The sequence below is a fragment of the Spea bombifrons genome, chromosome 7 (assembly GCF_027358695.1).
Source record: "Spea bombifrons isolate aSpeBom1 chromosome 7, aSpeBom1.2.pri, whole genome shotgun sequence".
Taxonomy (NCBI): domain Eukaryota; kingdom Metazoa; phylum Chordata; class Amphibia; order Anura; family Pelobatidae; genus Spea; species Spea bombifrons.
In genome coordinates, this window is record NC_071093.1 from 11,874,812 (window position 1) to 11,894,338 (window position 19,527).

Below are 19,527 nucleotides of genomic sequence, written 5' to 3' on the forward strand. Positions count from 1 at the left end.
GACAGCAATTGAAAAGTTAACTCATGACTACCTGAATCTTTTTCATTTCCCTCCACTAATCAAGGTAAGCATAGTTAACACACAAACGCAATTTGACTGTAATAACAGTTTCATAGATCAGGATATATAGAAAAAATATCTTTTCTGTTTATATATATATTTGCATATTAACATGTTCGGGTGTAGATGCATTTAAATGTTTCTGTTCAAACTAATTTTAATATAAGACAACGACCACGTGAGTAAACCCAAAATGCAGTTTTGAAACGATTGTTTCATCTACTAAAGGGAAAGAGTGTATAAAAACCTATCGTATTTGCTCGATTATAAGACGACCCCCCCAAAATCTGTAGTTGAGGCAGGGGGTAGACATCTACACGATTCGCGTAGGTAACTGGCTGGGATTAATTATTTTTTATCAAAGACTCTCTGATCAGTCAGTGGATAAAAAAATTAATTTCCATACTCGTTTGGTATTTGGGAATGTCCCTGGTTTACTGATTTTAGACAGTCCATGATAGCTTGGTTTTCCCAGGATCTTTAATACTTGAAGTCTTTTATTTGCACAAGATTTTTTAAATCATGTTAACGAATATATTTTCCCGTCAGTTTCCGTCACATACAGAGAATATGTGAGAGCTACTGGTACCCTGGGCCAGTAAGAATCATTACTCCCACCTAGCTCCAGAATGAAGCACATACATATTAATGTGATTATTGCCAACATATCATGTTGAATTGCATCACATTGACTCACTGTAACTACATTAATAGGCACGTTAAATAGAAAAAATAACAGTTACTAAAACCCTCTCAAATGCCACTTTGGTCATATGCATAATGAGACTTGCTGTGCTCCGTACAATAAAACTCTTCATCGGGGACTTAGTGGGACACAAAGGCTTTGTTAAAATGAAATTAACTCTGTAATGCGGGCAGAGGGAGCTGCATGGTATTCATTCTTTCCTACTCACATCAACTACCATTGCCGCTAAGACCAAGTGTCATTAGTAGCTGTACTTTATGTCAGCCCCAGATAGTGTTAGCTATTACAACTCCTATCATTTGGAGTGAAGTGCAAGAAACAGCAGCTTATATGCATTTTTTAATACAGAAATTGTGACATAATTTCACTCAGTGTGAGCTTTCAAGACTGCAATCCACAAGTGCGAAGAACTGCTATTATACTATGATGGAACATGTTTGGGGCCAAGATATATTACGGCAAAAACCTTGTGCTAAAGAGCATTGTGTGTATGCCGTGGCTGATTCTTAAAGGACATTAATGGTGAAATATTTCTAAAAAGTAGTTCTACTACAAAGTGTTAAAAGCTGGGCAATTGGCTTGGGGCATTGCTTTGGTAATTTTGGCAGGACATGTGAGCTATAATCAAGTCCCTAGTGTCCCCTTGCTGGATAATGCTGAAATGCAGCATGAGGGTCTAGTCACCAAACCCTGTGACCTACAAGGGTAGCTTGGTATGAATGCGTTTGCATAAGATGTGTATCTAATGCTGTGACAACATCCATATAAATTCACACTTTAGTGGCAGCTTTTAGTGTACCTCTGAACTGGGAAGAGTTCTAGCTGGAAAGGGGCCTGCAGACATCACATAGCCGTCCAGGTCTAATTAGCGAGTTGGTGAACAAGCAAAATCCTAATCCTCGGAGAAATGTATTAATCTGGTGTCTAGGGCTGCAACTAACGATTATTTTAATAATCGATTAGTTGGCCGATTATTTTTTCGATTAATCGATTAATCGGATAAAAAAAAACAATATGCAAATTTTTCGTTTATTTAAAAGAATTTAATGAACTGGATGTTAAAAAACAACTTAAAATTTACATTAACATTCTTATTTTGTTATGATGTAATAAAAAACAATATTTTCAAAGTACAAGAACCCAAACACAATATTTATGAAACAAAATAACCCCAAACATTCTGAAAAGAGGTGGACTATTACTGTTCAAGAAACTTTGCCCCAGCACTTTGCACTTTGCACCCAGCACTTTGCACCCAGCACTTTGCACCCAGCCCTGGCACTTTGCACCCAGCACTTTGCACCCAGCACTTTGCCCCAGCCCTGGCACTTTGCATCCAGCACTTTGCACCCAGCATTCAGCACTTTGCACCAGCACTTTGCACTTTGCACCCAGCCCTGGCACTTTGCACCCAGCACTTTGCACCCAGCCCTGGCACTTTGCACCCAGCACTGGCACTTTGCACCCAGCACTTTGCACTGTGCCCCTGCACCCAGTCTCTAACTCTGCCCTGCACCCAGCCCTGCCCCCACATTCTGCCCTGCCCCCACACTCACACTCTGCCCTGCACCCACTCTGCCCTGCACCCACACTCACACCCTGCCCTGCATCCCCACCCCCACTCTGCCCTGCACCCAGTCTCCCACTCTGCTCTGCACCCAGTCTCCCACTCTGCTCTGCACCCACACTCACACCCTGCATCCCCACCCCCACTCTGCCCTGCACCCAGTCTCCTGCCCTGCACCCCCCACCCCCACTCTGCCCTGCACCCCCACCCCCACTCTGCCCTGCACCCACACTCACGAACCGCTCTGTGCGAATGGAGCCACTCGCACAGAGCGAACCGCTCTGTGCGAATGGAGCCACTCGCACAGAGCGAACCGCTCTGTGCGAATGGAGCCACTCGCACAGAGCGAACCGCTCTGTGCGAATGGAGCCACTCGCACAGAGCGAACCGCTCTGTGCGAGTGGAGCCACTCGCACAGAGCGAACCGCTCTGTGCGAGTGGCTCTGTGCGATCCGTGCACATAGACATGAAGAATACTTACCTCCGGAACGCGTCACATCCGTCACGTAGCTAAAAGAAGGCGGAGACTGCAGAGCGTGTAGCAGAAGCGGGGAACGCTCGCGGAGGTAAGTAAAAGGAGCCGAGTGCTCCAACAACGAATTGATCACTCGATTAATCGATAACGGAAATCGTTATCGATGATTTCCGTTATCGATTATTATCGATTTTATCGATTCGTTGTTTCAGCTCTACTGGTGTCCACTGGAGACTTTGAGAAAGAGACCTCCATGAAGTGCACTTGAAGATGAACTATAAGGCATTAATGCTGCATCTTGAAGAAGCCATGAAATGGATATGGAAGCATAGAAAGTACATAACCTGTCTAATCTCCATACGATATGAAACATGAGTATTTTTACATCCATGCAGTTTTACATTTTCTTATGTGATGTGTGCTCAGCCACTGGGGGCTTGTACACTAATGCATTCACCCCTGACAGCATGGCTCAAGATTGGACCCTGGTGGGACTTGCCCATCGCATTTGCTTGTTAGTCTCTCAAACAAGAAGTTCTTATTTTTGACATGACTGTTCGTTTAGAAGGATGGCCGTCCATCTCTCGCTGCAGCTCATTGAGGGTGTGGGGTTAGGGTGCCCTATTGCAGTCTATAACTGTTCCCAACCTGTGTAGCACACAAATTATTGCAATATTCCCCATCAGTTGCTTGTTTGGTGTACCAAATGGTTGAATCCTGGTGACTATTAAACACATTGCACTCATGACTATTGCATGCATTGATTTCCCCCACCTCACTTACTATACCTTCGTAATGAATTATCAAACCATTGCCAAATCACCAGTTCCTACTGGTCCGACTGTTCCCCCTAATCTTTTTATCTTCTTTCCATCACTGGCAACATGTTGATATTAATATAAACCACCCTCTAAAGTTAATTGCCTTTTAAATTCAGTTTTTTTTTTGCAAAAGTGAATAATTGATGACTCCAACATGAAATTATACCATTTATATCTTCTGGGTTTTAGGATCTAGAATTTGAAAACAAAGAAGAAGAAAAAAATGTGAACCTAGAACTCGTTTTTGGATATCATCTGAAGTCAGGAAATAGTCCAGAGGTAATTGAAATTTACAGATCAGCAACCTATATTTTTTGCATGCTGTCAATATTGGGGGGGGGTTATAGAATATGTAATAATAGGACCTCAGCTATTTAATATTTCTTCCCCGGGATAACGTACATTTTTAAAGATACTTGTCAGTGCTGAGCTAGATACAGTTGTTGGCTGGTAGAATACAAAGTCATAGCTTTTTTCTGCTGGTCCTTTCTAAATTCTGAATATTGATACCTTTTGCCATCATTACAAAACGTATAGCAAAGTACTGGAACTTTAATTTCCATAGTAAATGCTCATTAGTCACCTTAGGTTGTAATGCTTTCACTAATGAAAAAAATATACTTTACCATAAAAAAAATGTATAAAATTACATGCACATAGGAATGTCTGCACTTCAAGGTGGTTTAGATACACAAGGCTTATCAACCTACATTTAACGAAACCTAAATTCCAGGGTGGTCTGCATCCCAGGCTTTAATCCCATATGTAGCAAAGGCAGAGAGCAAGAAGGGATTGTCTTATCAATAATAATCGCTGTCACAGAAAACACACTACTATATTCCAATATTAAAACAGCTTTATAAATGTAAAGAGGGGATAAAGAATCTAATTGCGTGATTTCACATCTCTAATTAAATGTACCCTGTAGAAATAGTACATTATTCTGCCTTTCTTAATTTAAGCTACGTGTCATCTAGCCGTGAAAACATGTCAGGACCTTTATAAACATGTCAGGCATGATGTTTTCAGAGCCATTTCATATCCTGAAATGTGTATTGTGCCATTAAACGTATGCTTCATTTGACTTGTTTCAATTTAATCTGTAAGAATACCCAAAGGCCCTGTTTCAAACACGGGAAAAACATTAAAAAAAAACGCAATCATATACGAACTTTGTCTGCGCAGTGTCTAGTTAGTAACAATCCTGCCTGACCTTAGACACGAGCTATTGTTAAAAGTATATAATACATTTACATATTTTGCAATAAAACATCAGTGATTTGCATAACAGTGTCAAAGATTTATTTGATTCTTCCACCTAAAATGACTCATTTTTTTTTCTTTCTTGTATTAAAAAAAACCCACTACTCTAAGCTTGTTTGAGAATAATCAAAAATTGGCCATTTAGCTAGAAGTCATTTTCTTTTCAAAAGGCAAATGTTATTTAATCTTTCAGCTGTTCATTGTGCCATCATAAATACTTTCTTTTCAGCACAGTTGTGGAGACTGAAATGAGCACACTAATTGCCTCCTATTTCGACTGACATGTGGTGGTTTAGTGCAAAGAGAACGCAGCGGGGAGAAGGAAATAGAAGCCTGAGAAAATGAGTGCTAATTATTTTCACTGCCTCATGTCAGGCTCTGTGTCAGCCTTGTTTTTACAAACTGGAAGGTTTAGCACTAAATAAAACAAACTGGCGTCATAGTTTGATACACTGGCAGTGTCACGGAACCAGCTGCTCATCTCAAAGACAATATAATGCCTGCATTTGCACGGACACCATCTGACAGCCACTGTGAGCCACTACTAATGAGGATATCACAGTGGTGCCAAGTGAAAGGTGCTGAATTATGTATGATTCTTCATCAGTACAGCATTAGTCCTTTACATCATTATGAGACATTGTTTTCCTGAAGAGATTAAAACATCCTTTTTCCCCTGGAACCTACATTTGTTAAAAGAACACTATTAATGGAATTTTTGGGGAGAGCTTCTCCTTACAGTCTTTATTTCCTTTTCTTCTTTTTTTTTTTTTTTTTTGTAAGGGGTGATAAGAATATCTCATGGGACAAGGCTGTGGAGGGTTGAGACATCGTAGAAATAAAAGAGCGAGGAGCAAATTATCCTTGCTTGTATTATCTAGCTCTTAAATCCGGCATAATAAAGTGAGACAGGGGTTTAACATAATGATAAATAACCCAGGTGCCACCGATGAATGCTCAGCTGTTATAACTCTGAAACAGCAGGTTTCTGCAGCTGAGATACATAATAGCAAAGAATTTACTTGCACTACCAGGATCTCAGACCATCAACATGTTACAACAACAGTTTTCTATTAAAAAAAAGATGATGTTTGTTTCATCTCAGCTAATGTCTACCAACTCCTGGTGCCAAGTTACCTCATCAGAAATGTATATTTCCCACTGGATCAGCAATTTTTTTTTATAATAAGCATAAAGATGGAATGCTGCAGAAACTGTATTAGCTGCAAAGTACAGTTTACAGGATTCCACAGAGGAGGTTTATTTTTTTTTTAATGGTGGCTGAAGTAGTTTTAGCCATTTTTGAGTAGCCTAAAGAACAGAATGTAAAAGAAAACGAGATTCATCGTACCAGGCCCCCTCGTCCAGTTCTTATGCTCACCTGCCCATTCTAGGCGCTTTTGGCAGTGGACAGGAGCCGGGGTGGGCACCCTGACTGGTCTGCCATGCAGTATACCAGCATTAACTTTTTCAGTAATCTGAACTACAGTAGTTCATCTTTTGGATTTGACATCACAGAACAGCCCCCCCCCCCCCACCAAGTGCATCAATGAGCCTTCGCTGTCCATGACCCTGGCACCGGTTCATCACTTTTCCTTCTTTGGACCACAAGAGCTGTGGTTTTGGAGATGCTCTGACTCAGTTGTTTCGCCATCACAAATTGGCCCTTGACAAAGTCACCCAGTTCCTGACACTTGCCGGTTTTTCCTGCTTCTAACACATAGACTTTGAGGACGAAATGTTCACTTGCTGCCTAATATATCCCAGTGACAGGTGCCATGATAACAAGATTATCAGTGTTATTCCCTTCACCTCATGGTCAATGGTCATAATGTTATGGCTGATTGGTATAAATGATAATTTTATAAAGTGATGTAGTATTTCAATATGTATGTATGGAACCAGCCAAGGAATGTATCTTATGTGAACATGAAGCTACATTTACAAGGGAAAATGGAAAAACACTACAACTAAGAGATTAGACTGGGGGTGAAATTACATCAGAAGCACCACATGTCACTGAGCTCTAAAACATAAAGAAAATAAAAATGTTTTGTAAGCAGTTATAAGTAGGAATCATGCAGAGGATTGCCAAACCTATTTGGAGCTCACAAGTGGAAGTACATAGCACTCTGGAAAAAACTCTTGTTCCCTGATGCTCAAAATTATAAATAAAACTTAAAATAATAGCACCACTGAGGTAACCAGGCTACAGTGTTCCATCTCATAGCTTGCTTAGGTCTGAAATAAACAAGCAATAAGTGTCTGTAGTCAGTGAGTGCAGGTCAAAGAACAAGCTCTATTTCAGCAGTTAAAAGAATTGACAAGCAGGTTACTCCTGGTAACGGCTATTAAATGCAATATTTCTCATAGGCTACGTACCCTAGAGCCGTAATTAAGATACTTTTGTCTTCTACTATAAATGCCAACAGAAACGAGCCATATTCATAGTTATGCTAATTTCCCATTAAGTATAAAGAGTAGTGGCAATTTGTACTAATCAATATTCATAGCAACGTGCAATATTTTTATGCTAAATTTACCCATCAAATGCTTAGCCTATTATCCTCTATGAGCTTGGAATGCATTTACTGAATCTTGCGAATTGCGGTATCATACACTGTATGGATAGAATGCAGTCAACAGGAGCAGCTAAGAAAGTCAATTGACCAGTAGTGTGTTCACTAATGAAACCCTGCTCTTTAAACCAGTAAGAAGAACCTATTTGATGTTATATTGATTATTGATAAATATTGACATTTTGCCATTTTAACCTTTAAAATAAAACAAATAAGCCATAGTTCATCTAAACACATTGTAATCATGCCAGAAGAAACCACTGAGCCACGTTATCAATGAGATTTACATTATATGTTTTGTTTATTGGTACACTGCTTGAGAAGCATTTTAGAATGTTGTGTTATCATTCATGTACCTGAGACACTGGCCCCATTTAATCTCATTTAGATGGCTCAAAGAAACATGATAGCCCAAAGCTCATGTTGCACCAATGCTAGCCCATAGCTCCTTGGTTCCCTGCAACATACCTAGTAATGTGCCCAAAGTATTAATTTTTTTAGTTGAAGCAAAAGAGCTTCAGGGCCAGCCTTAGGGGTGTGCGACCTGTGCGCCATGGCAACAGGGGTGCCTGCCCGGGACTTAAATTAAAGCATCGTTTTTTAACTTTATTTAACATCCTCCATATTAAATAGTTGTTTTAACTTTATTTAACATGGAGGATGTTAAATAAAGTTAAAACAAACAAAAAAAACTGATGTTTCAATTTAAGTCCCAGGCCAGGGCGCGGAGCGGTTGCTCGTGAAGTTTTCAGCGACCGCTCGGCGCCCCTCACTCTCCGGGACTCTGTTTTTTATGCTGAACGCTGGAATTATTCCGGCGCTCAGCTGTGAAGTGCGCACCGCGGCAGATCAGGAAGACGGACGCCTCCCGCTCCCACCGCAGGACTCCGGCAACTAAGTAAGTAAGGATAGGGAGAAGGGGCGGGGGGGGGGAGGCAGTGAGAAGGGGATGGGGGTTTGCCAGAGGAGTAGTCCGCACAGGGCGCCAGAACACTTAAGGTCGGCTCTGGTGACATTAGCCTGTGCTGACATCAGAAGCACTATACGTGAAGCTAGAGTATTGTCACAATGCATACGCATGCTGCAATTTTTGGCGACAATATATGTGGCTTGCATGTGTGATGCAGTCAGGTGCCGTGTTCTGACCTTCTAAAGGCTTCCAGGTTGCAAAAACTAGTTGATAAAATTTACAGAGGCTAGGTACAAGCACCACAAGCTCGAAATGCTCATGCTTAAGTCATACTTAAATAGTTTACATCCTATTTACTATGGTCTCGGTGGACAGGAAGAACGACGTGATAAAACGTGACTGTTTTAAGGTTTCAGATTTTAAAGCTGTTTCTTTACAATTGTAGGACTGCAAATGGAAAATGTACATGGAGCTAGACGGTGATGAAATTGCTATAACATATATTAAAGATGTCATGTTCAGCAGAAGCCACTCAGATGCAGAGATTCTAAGAATGACAAAAGTAAGAAACAATGTTCACAGGTGCATATATGAAAGGGGAACTATCACTTAATTTATTAAAACTGGGTACACGGGGGACAGGGACAAAAGGTAAAGGGCAATTATAAAATATATATACACACAGTCATGTAAAAAAGGCACACTCTCTTTGAAATCTATATTTTCACATATCAGGACAAAATAACAATCACCTGTCCTTTAGCTGGCCGGAAAATTAGGTGATGAACACATGACAGGTTACACCGTATGATGATTTTTTCAACAAAAACAAAGTCAAAATGGAGAAGCCATGTGCGAAAAGTATACCATTACTGCTTCTATAGGAGTCAAGATGCTAAGTAGCAGAAAGGTCCGGGTAATCAAATGCCCTCTATTAAGTTTGACCACCTCTAAAAACCGAAATTTTAACAGTTTGCTGCTCTGGAGCATTCAGGCCATTTCTTTTTTCCTTCTCTTTCTTTCTCCACCTTCTCTTTGATCCCTTTGTCACTATCTCTCCCTTTCTCATCTCTTTGTTCTGTTTCCTCTCCCACCCTTTCCCTTTATCAATCCTTGTCATTTAGAGTTCTTCACCCCATGAGTTAATCAAAGTGGGAATATTTAGTTTGATAGTTGTTTCCTATTTTACAAAACTCTTCATGGCATTCACTTGCAAAATTAACAAAATAAATACATAAATTCAATTATGTAAAATACACAAATACATAAAATTAACAACAACATTAACAATCACAAGGCACATTTGTACAGAATGAGAAATATCCTTCTGTGCTTTGGGAACAGTTTACCATATTTTTTTTTTCTTTTGTGTCCTCAGCCACCGTTCGTAATGGAGAAATGGATAGTAGGCATAACAGAAAATGAAACTGTTGAGTGTTTGGTGACGTATGAGGTATGAGATTAATTGAAATTAAGGAAAGAGAGAATTCTTACCTGGGAATTCCTTTTCCTTGTCCATTTCCAGGTGGCACATGAGAAGAGAAGGCTCCGCCTACCAGGTAGGGCAGGAAATACTATAAAAAAAGGAGACCTCCCCCTTCCTCCCCAGTGTGGTTAAAAAGAAAGACTCAGGCAAATAATAGACAAGCAAAAGTAAATTTAATGGGTGGGAGTAAAAGTGTGCCACCTGGAAATGGACAAGGAAAAGGAATTCCCAGGTAAGAATTCTCTCTTTCCCTTGCCATTCCAGGTGGCACATGAGAAGATTTAGCAAGATAGGGAGGGAAGGATTCCAGTCTGCAGGACACGACGACCAAATTGAGACTCGTCAGAGAGATGAAGGTTCAGCCTGTAGTGCCTTACGAACGTATGAATCGACCTCCAGGTCGCTGCCTTGCAAATGAGAGACGGATTCACCCCGGAGAGTTCAGCCCAGGATGTCGAGACGGATCTGGTCGAGTGTGCCTTCAGGCCGGAGGGAGGCACTCTTCCCGCGGAGATGTAACATAAGGTGATTGCGTCCTTAAGCCAGCGGCTTATGGAAGCCCTGGACACTACTCTGCCCCTGCGGGTCCCCGCAAAGGACAGGAATAGTGCGTTGGATTTCTTCCAGGCGGATGTACGCGAGAGATAAGACAGGATACATCTCCGCAGGTCTAGCGAGTGGAGTTCCAACTCCATGGGATTCTTGGGATCCGGACATAACGTAGGTAAGACGATCTCCTGATCAGAAAGGAAAGGTGAGACAACTTTAGGGAGAAACTCCGGTGGTAAACGGAGGATAACGCAGTCCGGCAGAATCTTGAGAAAAGGTTCCACTCTGGAGAGAGCCTGGAGCTCACTCACCCTCCTAGCAGAAGCGAGTGCTACTAGAAGGACAACCTTGTAGGTGAGCAGCTTTAGAGAGGTATCCTCTAGAGGCTCAAAAGGAGATGTGGTGAGTTGGTGCAAAACGAGGTTAAGGTCCCAAGGTGGAACCGACGGACGGAGCCTAGGGCGAAGTCTGCACATCCCCTTAGAAAATCTGGAGATCCAGGGATGGGAAGCCAGATTGGAGTCCAAGCAGTTGCTGAGAGCTGAGATCTGAGATCTGGATCTTGATAGTAGCAGGTTGTAACCCGTTATCAAAGCCGTCTTGTAAAAAGCGTAGCACCTCATGGATGGATGGAGAGGATACTTCGTGCCCATAGCACCAGGTGATGAACGTTTCCCAAACCTTCTGGTATTTAGCAGCCATAGTTTTCTTGCGGCTGGAGAGAATCGTTTCCACTACCGATGAAGTTAATCCCCTTGAGGTCAGGATCTCCCTTCAGAAGCCATGCTGAGAGGTTGAGCCGGGAGGGATCTGGGTGGAGAACAGGGCCTTGAACGAGAATATCCCTCACCTGAGGAAGAAGCATGTGCTCGTCTACGGCCAGGTTGATAAGGTCCGAAAACCAGATTCTTCGAGGCCAGAAAGGAACAACCAGGATGACACTGAGGGTTTTCTCGAATCTTCCGGAGCACTCTGGAAATAAGGGGAAGCCGAGGAAAAACATACGCGAGATTGAAATCCCAGGTCTGCGAGAGTGCTTCCAGGGCTCGGGGACGGCCGACTGGAGAGAGAGAAAAAAACTCCTGTACCTGTTCGGTTAGGTGCGTGGCCATCAGGTCTATCTGAGGAGTACCCCATTTCTCCGTGATGAAAGCGAAGACCCTTTTGTGTAAGGACCATTCTCCCGGAAGTACCGAGTTCCTGCTGAGGTAATCCGCCTCCTGATTCAGTGAACCCTTGAGATGAACCGCGGAGAGAATGCAGAGACTGAACTCCGCCCATCGGCAGATCTGAGCGGTCAGGGTCTGCAGGCGCCTGCTTCTGGTGCCATCTTGTTTGGACAAATAGGCTACAACGGTGACGTTGTCTGAAAGGATCCTGATGGACCTGTGTCGCAGGATTGTAGACCAGAACCTTAGAGCCCTCCAGACCGCTAACAGAAATTTGATGTGCAGGTCTGATTCCCGAGGAGACCAAGTTCCCTGGGTAATATTGCTTCCCATAACAGCACCCCAGCCTCTCAAACTGGCGTCGGTGGAAATTACCACCCAGACTCTCGTCTGCCAAGAGAGCCCCTGTGAGAGATTCTGGCTGTCAGCCACCATCGGAGTGACTCCCGAACGAAGGGGGAAAGTTGGACGTTCTTGCGAAAGGACATCCTGGAGCGATCCCAGTGATCCAGCAGGAACTGTGGAGGAGGTCTTGCATGAGCAAGTGCCCAGGGAACCGCTGAGATGGAGGAGGTCATTAGGCCGAGCCAAGACATGATGGCTCTAATGGACACTGACTTGTTCGTTAGAACCGCTTGTGTGAATTCCCTCAATCTTGGGATCTTGTCCCGAGGGAGAAACGTCCTCTGTACGTGTGAATCGAGGATCATTCCCAGAAAGGTACGACGTCTGTTTGGAAGTAACTGTGACTTGAGTCTGTGTTCTAGCCATCCTAGGTCATGGAGGGTCCTGAGAAAAAAACTCCAGATGGGACTGGAGCAAAGTTGCTGAGACCGCTACGAGGAGCCAATCGTCCAGATATGAGACCACCTCTATGCCTATTTGCCTCAGGAAGGCCACGACCACCGACATGAGCTTCGTGAAGATCCGAGGTGCTGAAGCAATTCCAAACGGAAGAGCCCGAAACTGAAAATGTCGAATCGCTTGAGGTAATGGAACCGCCAGACGGAGGAATCTTGGTGGTCTCTTCTGATGGGAACATGAAAATAGGCATCCCGCAGATCTATGGTGACCATGAAGTTCCCTGAAGAAATGATCTCTGTGGCGGACTTCAGGGATTCCATCCGGAACCTGTTGTATCTGATACAGGTGTTCACCACCTGTAGGTTGATTATTAGCCTGAATTTCCCGGATGGCTTTGGACAAAGACTTGGGAGTAGGTTCCCTCTCCTATCTCTTGATGAGGAACCGGGACCAGAGCTCTTCGAGAATTAAGTTGGTGAGCGTGGAGAAGAAACCCGATCTTTTCCAAGGATCTGCAGGGGGCATGGACAGCAGGAATTCCCGGGCAGGTAGGTGAGTAAGCTCCAGAGCATAGCCTTGTTCTATGATACGAAGGACCCAGGGGTCTGAGGTGATCTCTTCCCAGGCATGAATGAAACCGGTCAACCTGCCCTCTACCTGAAGCCTGCTGGCATCAGAACCTTCCTGCTTTACTGTCCCTGCCTACCCCGAAAGGACTGGTAGTCCTGATTGGAGGTTCAGGGCCTGTAGGACTCTCTCTCTCTTGGAGCTCTGTAATAACTCGATCTGAAACAAGGTGGTCCTTTCCTCTGAGGTAACCAGTGCTTTTCCCCCGTGGTGGATTCTAGGATCGTGTCGAGATCGCTGCCGAAGAGGTGGCTCCCCTGGAACGGAATGCTGCACAGCTTGTGTTTAGAGGCATTATCAGCAGACCATGACTTAAGCCAGAGTGCTCGCCTAGAAACCGCTGAAAGCGCAGTGGCTTTAGCAGACGTACGGACTGATTCAATGGAGGCATCGGAGATGAAATCAACTGCTAAGCAGGTGTCGGACAGGTTGCTAGTGACCTGCACAGTCTCTCGAATAGCTGCAAAGTCTTCCACCGCCTGTTGGAGCCAGATTTTAATGGCTCTAGAAGTTGACACCATAGCAATCGCTGGACGAAATTCGCCGCTGCTGCTTCAGAAGACCTTTTGGCAGACCTCAGCCCTCTGGTCCATGGGGTCTTTGAAATGGGCCGCGTCTACCAACGGAATGGCTATTTTTTTTTTTTTTTTTTTGTGGCCTTGGTTACTGCGGTGTCGACTTCGGTTCGGGGACTTCCCAGGCCTCAGAATTCTAATTATCGAAAGGAAAAAGCTTCTTGGTTCTCAAGGATGTGAAGAATCTCCTGTCAGGAAATTTCCACTGCTCTGTGATAATGGCAGAAAGAGAATCGTGGACTGGAAAGGTCTGCGGTTTCCTAGAGCGACCCTGAAAAGGATCTGGTTTTGCAAATGGTATGTCCTCCTGTAGATTCAGAGTAGAGTTTCCCTGTTTCTGTAGTCATATTCAAAAAGGAGCCAAATAATCTTCTGGGTTATCCGGGAGGTAATTTGGTGGACCCTGCTGGTAAGGTTGTTGCAGGGGTGCCTGAGAGGGGCTTGCCATGGCTCGAAAACAGTCAAAGGTAGACTGAAGTTCCCCCTTCAACCAGGAGGTAAATTCCGTTGCGGAAACTTCTTTAGGCCGAGAGCAGGAGTTGCACGTTTTGACCGAAGGGTCATGCAGGGTCTTTTGCAGGATGAACAGGCTTGTGTTTTGACTTTCCCACATATTTCCTATGTGGGGAGGCTTCAGGAGGGATATCCTGATTTTTATCTGACATGACTGAGGAGAAGAAACACAAGCTGTAACTGAAGAAAACAATGGCATAGGCAACGTAAAACTTCTTCCAAGCAAAGAGGGCAACACCTACTTGAAATGGCAGTAGACAATCCTCAGGCACGGGCAGGCACAATAGCAGAGAGGTAGATGCAAAACTACAGCACAGAAACCAACAGCAAGGAAAGATCTTACCCATTCTGGCGTTGTATACAGAGGCATTTAGGTGCCCAGGGCCGGAAACCTCACATCCGGAAATTCCCAGCCAATTGACCTCTCGTGACCCCGGGTCGCTGCACCGGAAGTGAAGCCGATTGGAGATCTGAACGTGTGCCGAGAAAACCGGCACAGCCGGTTAGAGATCTCCTCCTGCCGTGCCACACTCTGAGGATTCCCCGGGACGGAGTGAACCGGAGCCCGGGGATATACATCCCAGAGAGCCCCCTGGGCTGTGGGCAGAGCCGAACGAGGACTGAGCCTCGTGTGCGTTGCCGCGATACACGCGGAGTTGCAGCCTCCGAGGCTGCCGCACGAACCCTGGATCCACACGGGACCGCTGCCGGGTATCAGAAAAGGACGCCCCCCCGGGGCTCCGAGAAAACAAAAAAAGGAAGGAAAGGTAAGCTTCAGCCTAACCGCTACCTGAGTAGGGCAGGAAACAACACTGGGGAGGAAGGGGGAGGTCTCCTTTTTTTATAGTATTTCCTGCCCTACCTGGTAGGCGGAGCCTTCTCTTCTCATGTGCCACCTGGAATGGCAAGGGAAAAGTTATTGAACACAAATCAGATTTCCAGTCTTGAGGGTTGCTTATTCACGAGAATTACTGGTTTAATTTTATCTTAGAAAAAGGAATCATCCTGTAAAACTAGGAGTTTTAGTAAACCAAGTGTTTAGTAAATCCAACGGCAATTGCCCCCCAGGCCACCCTGAATCTAATGCGGATGAGTGGCAGTAAATTGTGGCTTTCAGACGTCCCGTATATGATGATTTTTTTTTTCCCCAGTGTACCGATTACTTCCAATCCCATCACATTACATCTATATGGAAAATCAGGAAAGGATGGGCATGGATGGTGGGCTGGTTCGGTGGCGCAACGCGCCACTTGAATAGATTTGCCCCCCAGGCTTTAGGCTGCTAGCCCTCCCCTGAGTAAATCCAAAAGAAGAGACTGACAAATTTGAGTTTAGCAAATCTGATCCATGTATTATGTTCCCATGTATTACAATGGGTACAAAGTTTTACGAAAAAATGCTGTAAAGAAACAATGCCTTCAAAAATACACCTGTCAAAAGTTTACTTTTAGTATTTAACAAAATGCAAAGTGAGTGAACATAAAAATCTAAATCAAATCAATACATATTGTGACCCCTCTTTGACCTTAAAATCAAAAGTCACCTAGCTGTTCCTTTAATAAAACATAACCTGTTGTGTCAGATTTTTTTAAACAAGCTTGGACTTGGTAACTGGTAAAATAGTTCTTACTGGGAATTGGGAAGTAACAAGGACGGAGTCATCTTTAGACTGCTGCCAATCGGCTAAGTATTTCCAAAACGTATAGACCGCATTCATTTTATTTTTGCAGATCATTTGCTCTGCTTTAATATTTTGGTTTAATTTATAGGCAGAATGTTTATTGATTTTTTTAATCTTTTTTTTCTCTCCTTTCTTTAATGCTTATCCCACTAGAACGATGTCAGGACTCCAAAATTAACAAAGCACATTCACAAAATTCATTGGAACAAGATGAAAATGCAAGATGCCGTGAAGTCAGTCCAACTTGCAATAAAGCCATCGCTAGTAAACTCTGAAAGCAGGCCCAGCAACAATTCCAGTAAGATTATACAATTACATAATGAAACGGCTCAACCACAAATCATTGAATTAAATAGCTCTGAGTTTTGATGTAATTTAGCTTAATCTGTACACACAATACAACTTCTACTATGAGAAATTGGCAGATTTGAAAAACTGGCAAGGGTATACCTAATAAAGTACCAAGATGAACTTGGTATGTAACAAGTGAATCAAATATTTTTATAATAAAAAGCAGGCCAAGGGAGAAATATATATGGGCAGAAATTCTAAAGTGCCAGTGTACTCAAAAGCAAGTACAGTAAGAGAGGCAAGTAGGATATGGCAAAAACCAGCCTCACACTTTATATGGTGTCTATAAACATGTGGTATCCTAAGTAAATGCTTAATCTGTCTTGGGTTGGTGGGGGTGATTTTTATTCCAGTCAGTGTGAGTGTGTATAATATATATAAATTATATACACACACACACACGCATTGTTACAGATTATAACACCTGTATCCCCTCAAAGTATAAGCTGTAAATTTTTAAAAACGGTTAGATTTTTTGATAATTTCCCATATTTTCTGATACTCAGTTCCTTTACAGATTGTTGACTCTCTTCTTTCTCATCTGTTCCAGGTGTCGACTGTGAGTGGATATACACACTGAGAAAGCGCCAGTTGGCCATACACACGTCTCCTCAGCGTGCACCGGGCATTCCTTGTTCTCAGTCCTCCAGCTTAACCAACCTATCTCAAATATTACCATATCTTCACAACCAAGAATCTTATGCTGCTGCCGTAAGACGAACACGTGTCAGTACGACTTTACAAGTTACTCCCATCAATTATTCTCGTAGTTCTTCACCAACACAATTTGGACTGGCTAAAAATATGTCATCCTTGTCTATCCAAAGTTCCAAATGCAGCAGTGCCTCGAGTACAGCTTCTGATAGCCCTTCCGAGAGAGAGAAATCAAGGGTCAACTCTAGGTATCACCACAATGCCCACAGCTCCATCCAAAGGAGAAGTGGTGGAAAAAGCCCACAAGCCAGCACAGGAAAGTATTACCGGCTTCCCCAAATGACACGGGATAATCAGACAAGGTCCCATGAACACAGGTCAAATAGAACTGGCCACTACCAAAGCAGACACATACCTGGAATGCCAGTGAAAACAGAACCCACCACGTCTTCCAATGGAGAAGACAACAAGGGTAATAATGATAATGGATGGGTAAAAGTGGAATATTCAAAAAAAGGTCATAAGCATACCGGAGTATCCAAGTCGAAACCTAAGGCATTCGGACGTAAATCACAATAATATGTAAAATAAGGGCTATTATTTATTAAAATATACACTAATTTAATTAGGTTTAATGCAATCAAATGTGCAATGGGATACACATTTTCTTTTTATATCTATATTTTTACTTACCATTGAAGTGTTTCTATAAAATTGTAATTTTTTTTAAATAAAAAGTAAATTCTATGGCTCACAGCTATGTTTCAGTTTGGTTCTTGCGCATTATCTCAATGTTAAAATGCTAAAAAAAAAAAAAAATAAAAAAAAATATGTTAAAAGTTTTTTGACATTTAATTTACAGGTGCATTAGAGCAGCTAAATTTTTTTTTTTTTTTTAACATATTTGTAATAAATATATTCACTGCACTGGAGAATTAGATTAACTGCCATTAGTTTTAGCTCTGATCAAAATAGCTGATTTATATATATTTATATTTTGTTTTTTTTAAGTGAACATTTAAAAAGAAATATAAAAAAGTCACCTCTCGAGCATCCAATGGGTTGTAAGAATCAAAATCCTTAAAAATAGGGAGGGTGTGGCCAGTTTAGCTCTGGTTTGCATGCCTTCTCCCTTTTTTAGCATGATGGAACAAGGAAATAGACTTGCTAATGCAGCCCCTTAAAGCTATATTAACTGTTTGAGGAGGCGGATCATGACGTGTTGACGTGCTGACGAGCGCCTCGGAAGGAGGAGTCATGGGGAACTAGTGCGGCACGGATCGAGGGGAAAGCTGGCGTTGGCTGATGGTGGCGGTGGTTAATATATCCTCCGACGGTTAGGAGGTATATTGGCGTGGTGTGGCGTGGTGTGGTGAAGCGAAGGCGAGGCGAGGCGAGGCGAGGCGTGACGAGGCGAGGCAAGACGTGGCGAGACAAACCGGGCTGAGGGGCAGTGAGGAGTACCCAGGAAGTGGGGCCCAAAATCGCCGGAGGACCGCTGGAGGACAGGGGGAAGACCGATAAACTCCGACACTCGGAGTACAGAAATCGAGCTGGCGCACACGCGGATGCAGTAGGACAAGATTTTTATGATTCTGCTGGCGGTGACCTGCCCCTTGAGCAAGCGGGACCGCTATAGGAGTTGGCAGGTGCAACGGGGAGCTTGCTGTCCTCGCCGTGGTTCAGAGGCAGTAACACAACAGACGGTAAAGAAACCGCTTTTTTTTTTTTTTTTTTTTTTTTTTTTTTTTACTATTGCGGTTAAACAAACAAACAGTCAACAAACAGTCAAGCAGCCAAGATATATTATGAATATTTCATGATGGTGTGTGATATACAGAGACTATAGATCATAGACCTTCTATTAACTTCTATATAAGATTAACGGAAAAGCATATGGACTATTAATATTTATATACCAACATAGCTACAAAACTAAAAATTTCATATTTTTCCTGACACGTCACAAGTCAGACACCTTTTATCAAACAGCCTTGTGGTATCACTTCTCTGGTCACTCAAAAGCCCTCCATACCTATTACTAAATTAAATACAAAATGCCTCCTAAAAATCCAAATGTTAAAAACAAGGAAAAAGATCTTAAACAAGATAAGGGCGCAACTCCCTTCTTTTCGCCAAGACGCTCTAAGGATATTATGGATCAATCTCAGGCGGAACCTTCCTTTTTACAGGAAGATACGCTGCATACCCCTTTAAGAACAGAGAGTGGGAATGTTACCCATGATATATTAAAAGCTGCTTTGGAGGAGTTAATGAAAAATATAACACATGAGATTCAAAACAGCTCTAAAGAAATTAAGGAGGAGTTTGCAATTTTTACAGAGAGACTTATTATGGTGGAAAGCAAACAAAAACACCAGGATAAACAACAAACACTGATTTTAGAGTCAATTAAAAATTTAGAAAGAATAGTTGAAGACCAACAGATGAAAATTTCTGTTCTTGAGGATCAATCACGGAAAATGAATTTACGAATCAGGAATATACCAGAAACTTACTCAAATGACAGTTTGCAAATATTTTTAGCAGATATGATTCAGGAGACATCTAATGGAAACTCTCCACCTGACCCAATTGAGAGATATTATCGATTGAAGAAACCTAAATCCATAGCAGAAAAGTTACCAAGAGATGTTATTGTGTCTTTTTCCTCCTATCATTTGAAAGAAAATATTATAAGAGCAGGAAGGAACAAAACATGGAAAGATCCTAAATT

The 19,527-nt window shown here is 42.7% G+C and overlaps 1 protein-coding gene across 2 annotated transcripts in view; it reads left to right on the plus strand.

Moving 5' to 3' along the window:
* MAP3K20 (mitogen-activated protein kinase kinase kinase 20) overlaps window positions 1-17,516 on the plus strand; it is an 88,040-nt gene extending 70,524 nt beyond the window's left edge. For both annotated transcript variants that reach the window (XM_053470496.1, XM_053470495.1), the window contains exons 15-20: window positions 2-64; window positions 3,819-3,908; window positions 8,827-8,943; window positions 9,760-9,834; window positions 15,939-16,083; window positions 16,687-17,516. In XM_053470496.1, coding sequence (XP_053326471.1) covers window positions 2-64; window positions 3,819-3,908; window positions 8,827-8,943; window positions 9,760-9,834; window positions 15,939-16,083; window positions 16,687-17,369 — 1,173 coding nt within the window. In that variant the 3' untranslated portion in view covers window positions 17,370-17,516. The remainder of the gene's footprint in view (window position 1; window positions 65-3,818; window positions 3,909-8,826; window positions 8,944-9,759; window positions 9,835-15,938; window positions 16,084-16,686) is intronic.
* The last annotated feature ends 2,011 nt before the right edge of the window (window positions 17,517-19,527 follow it).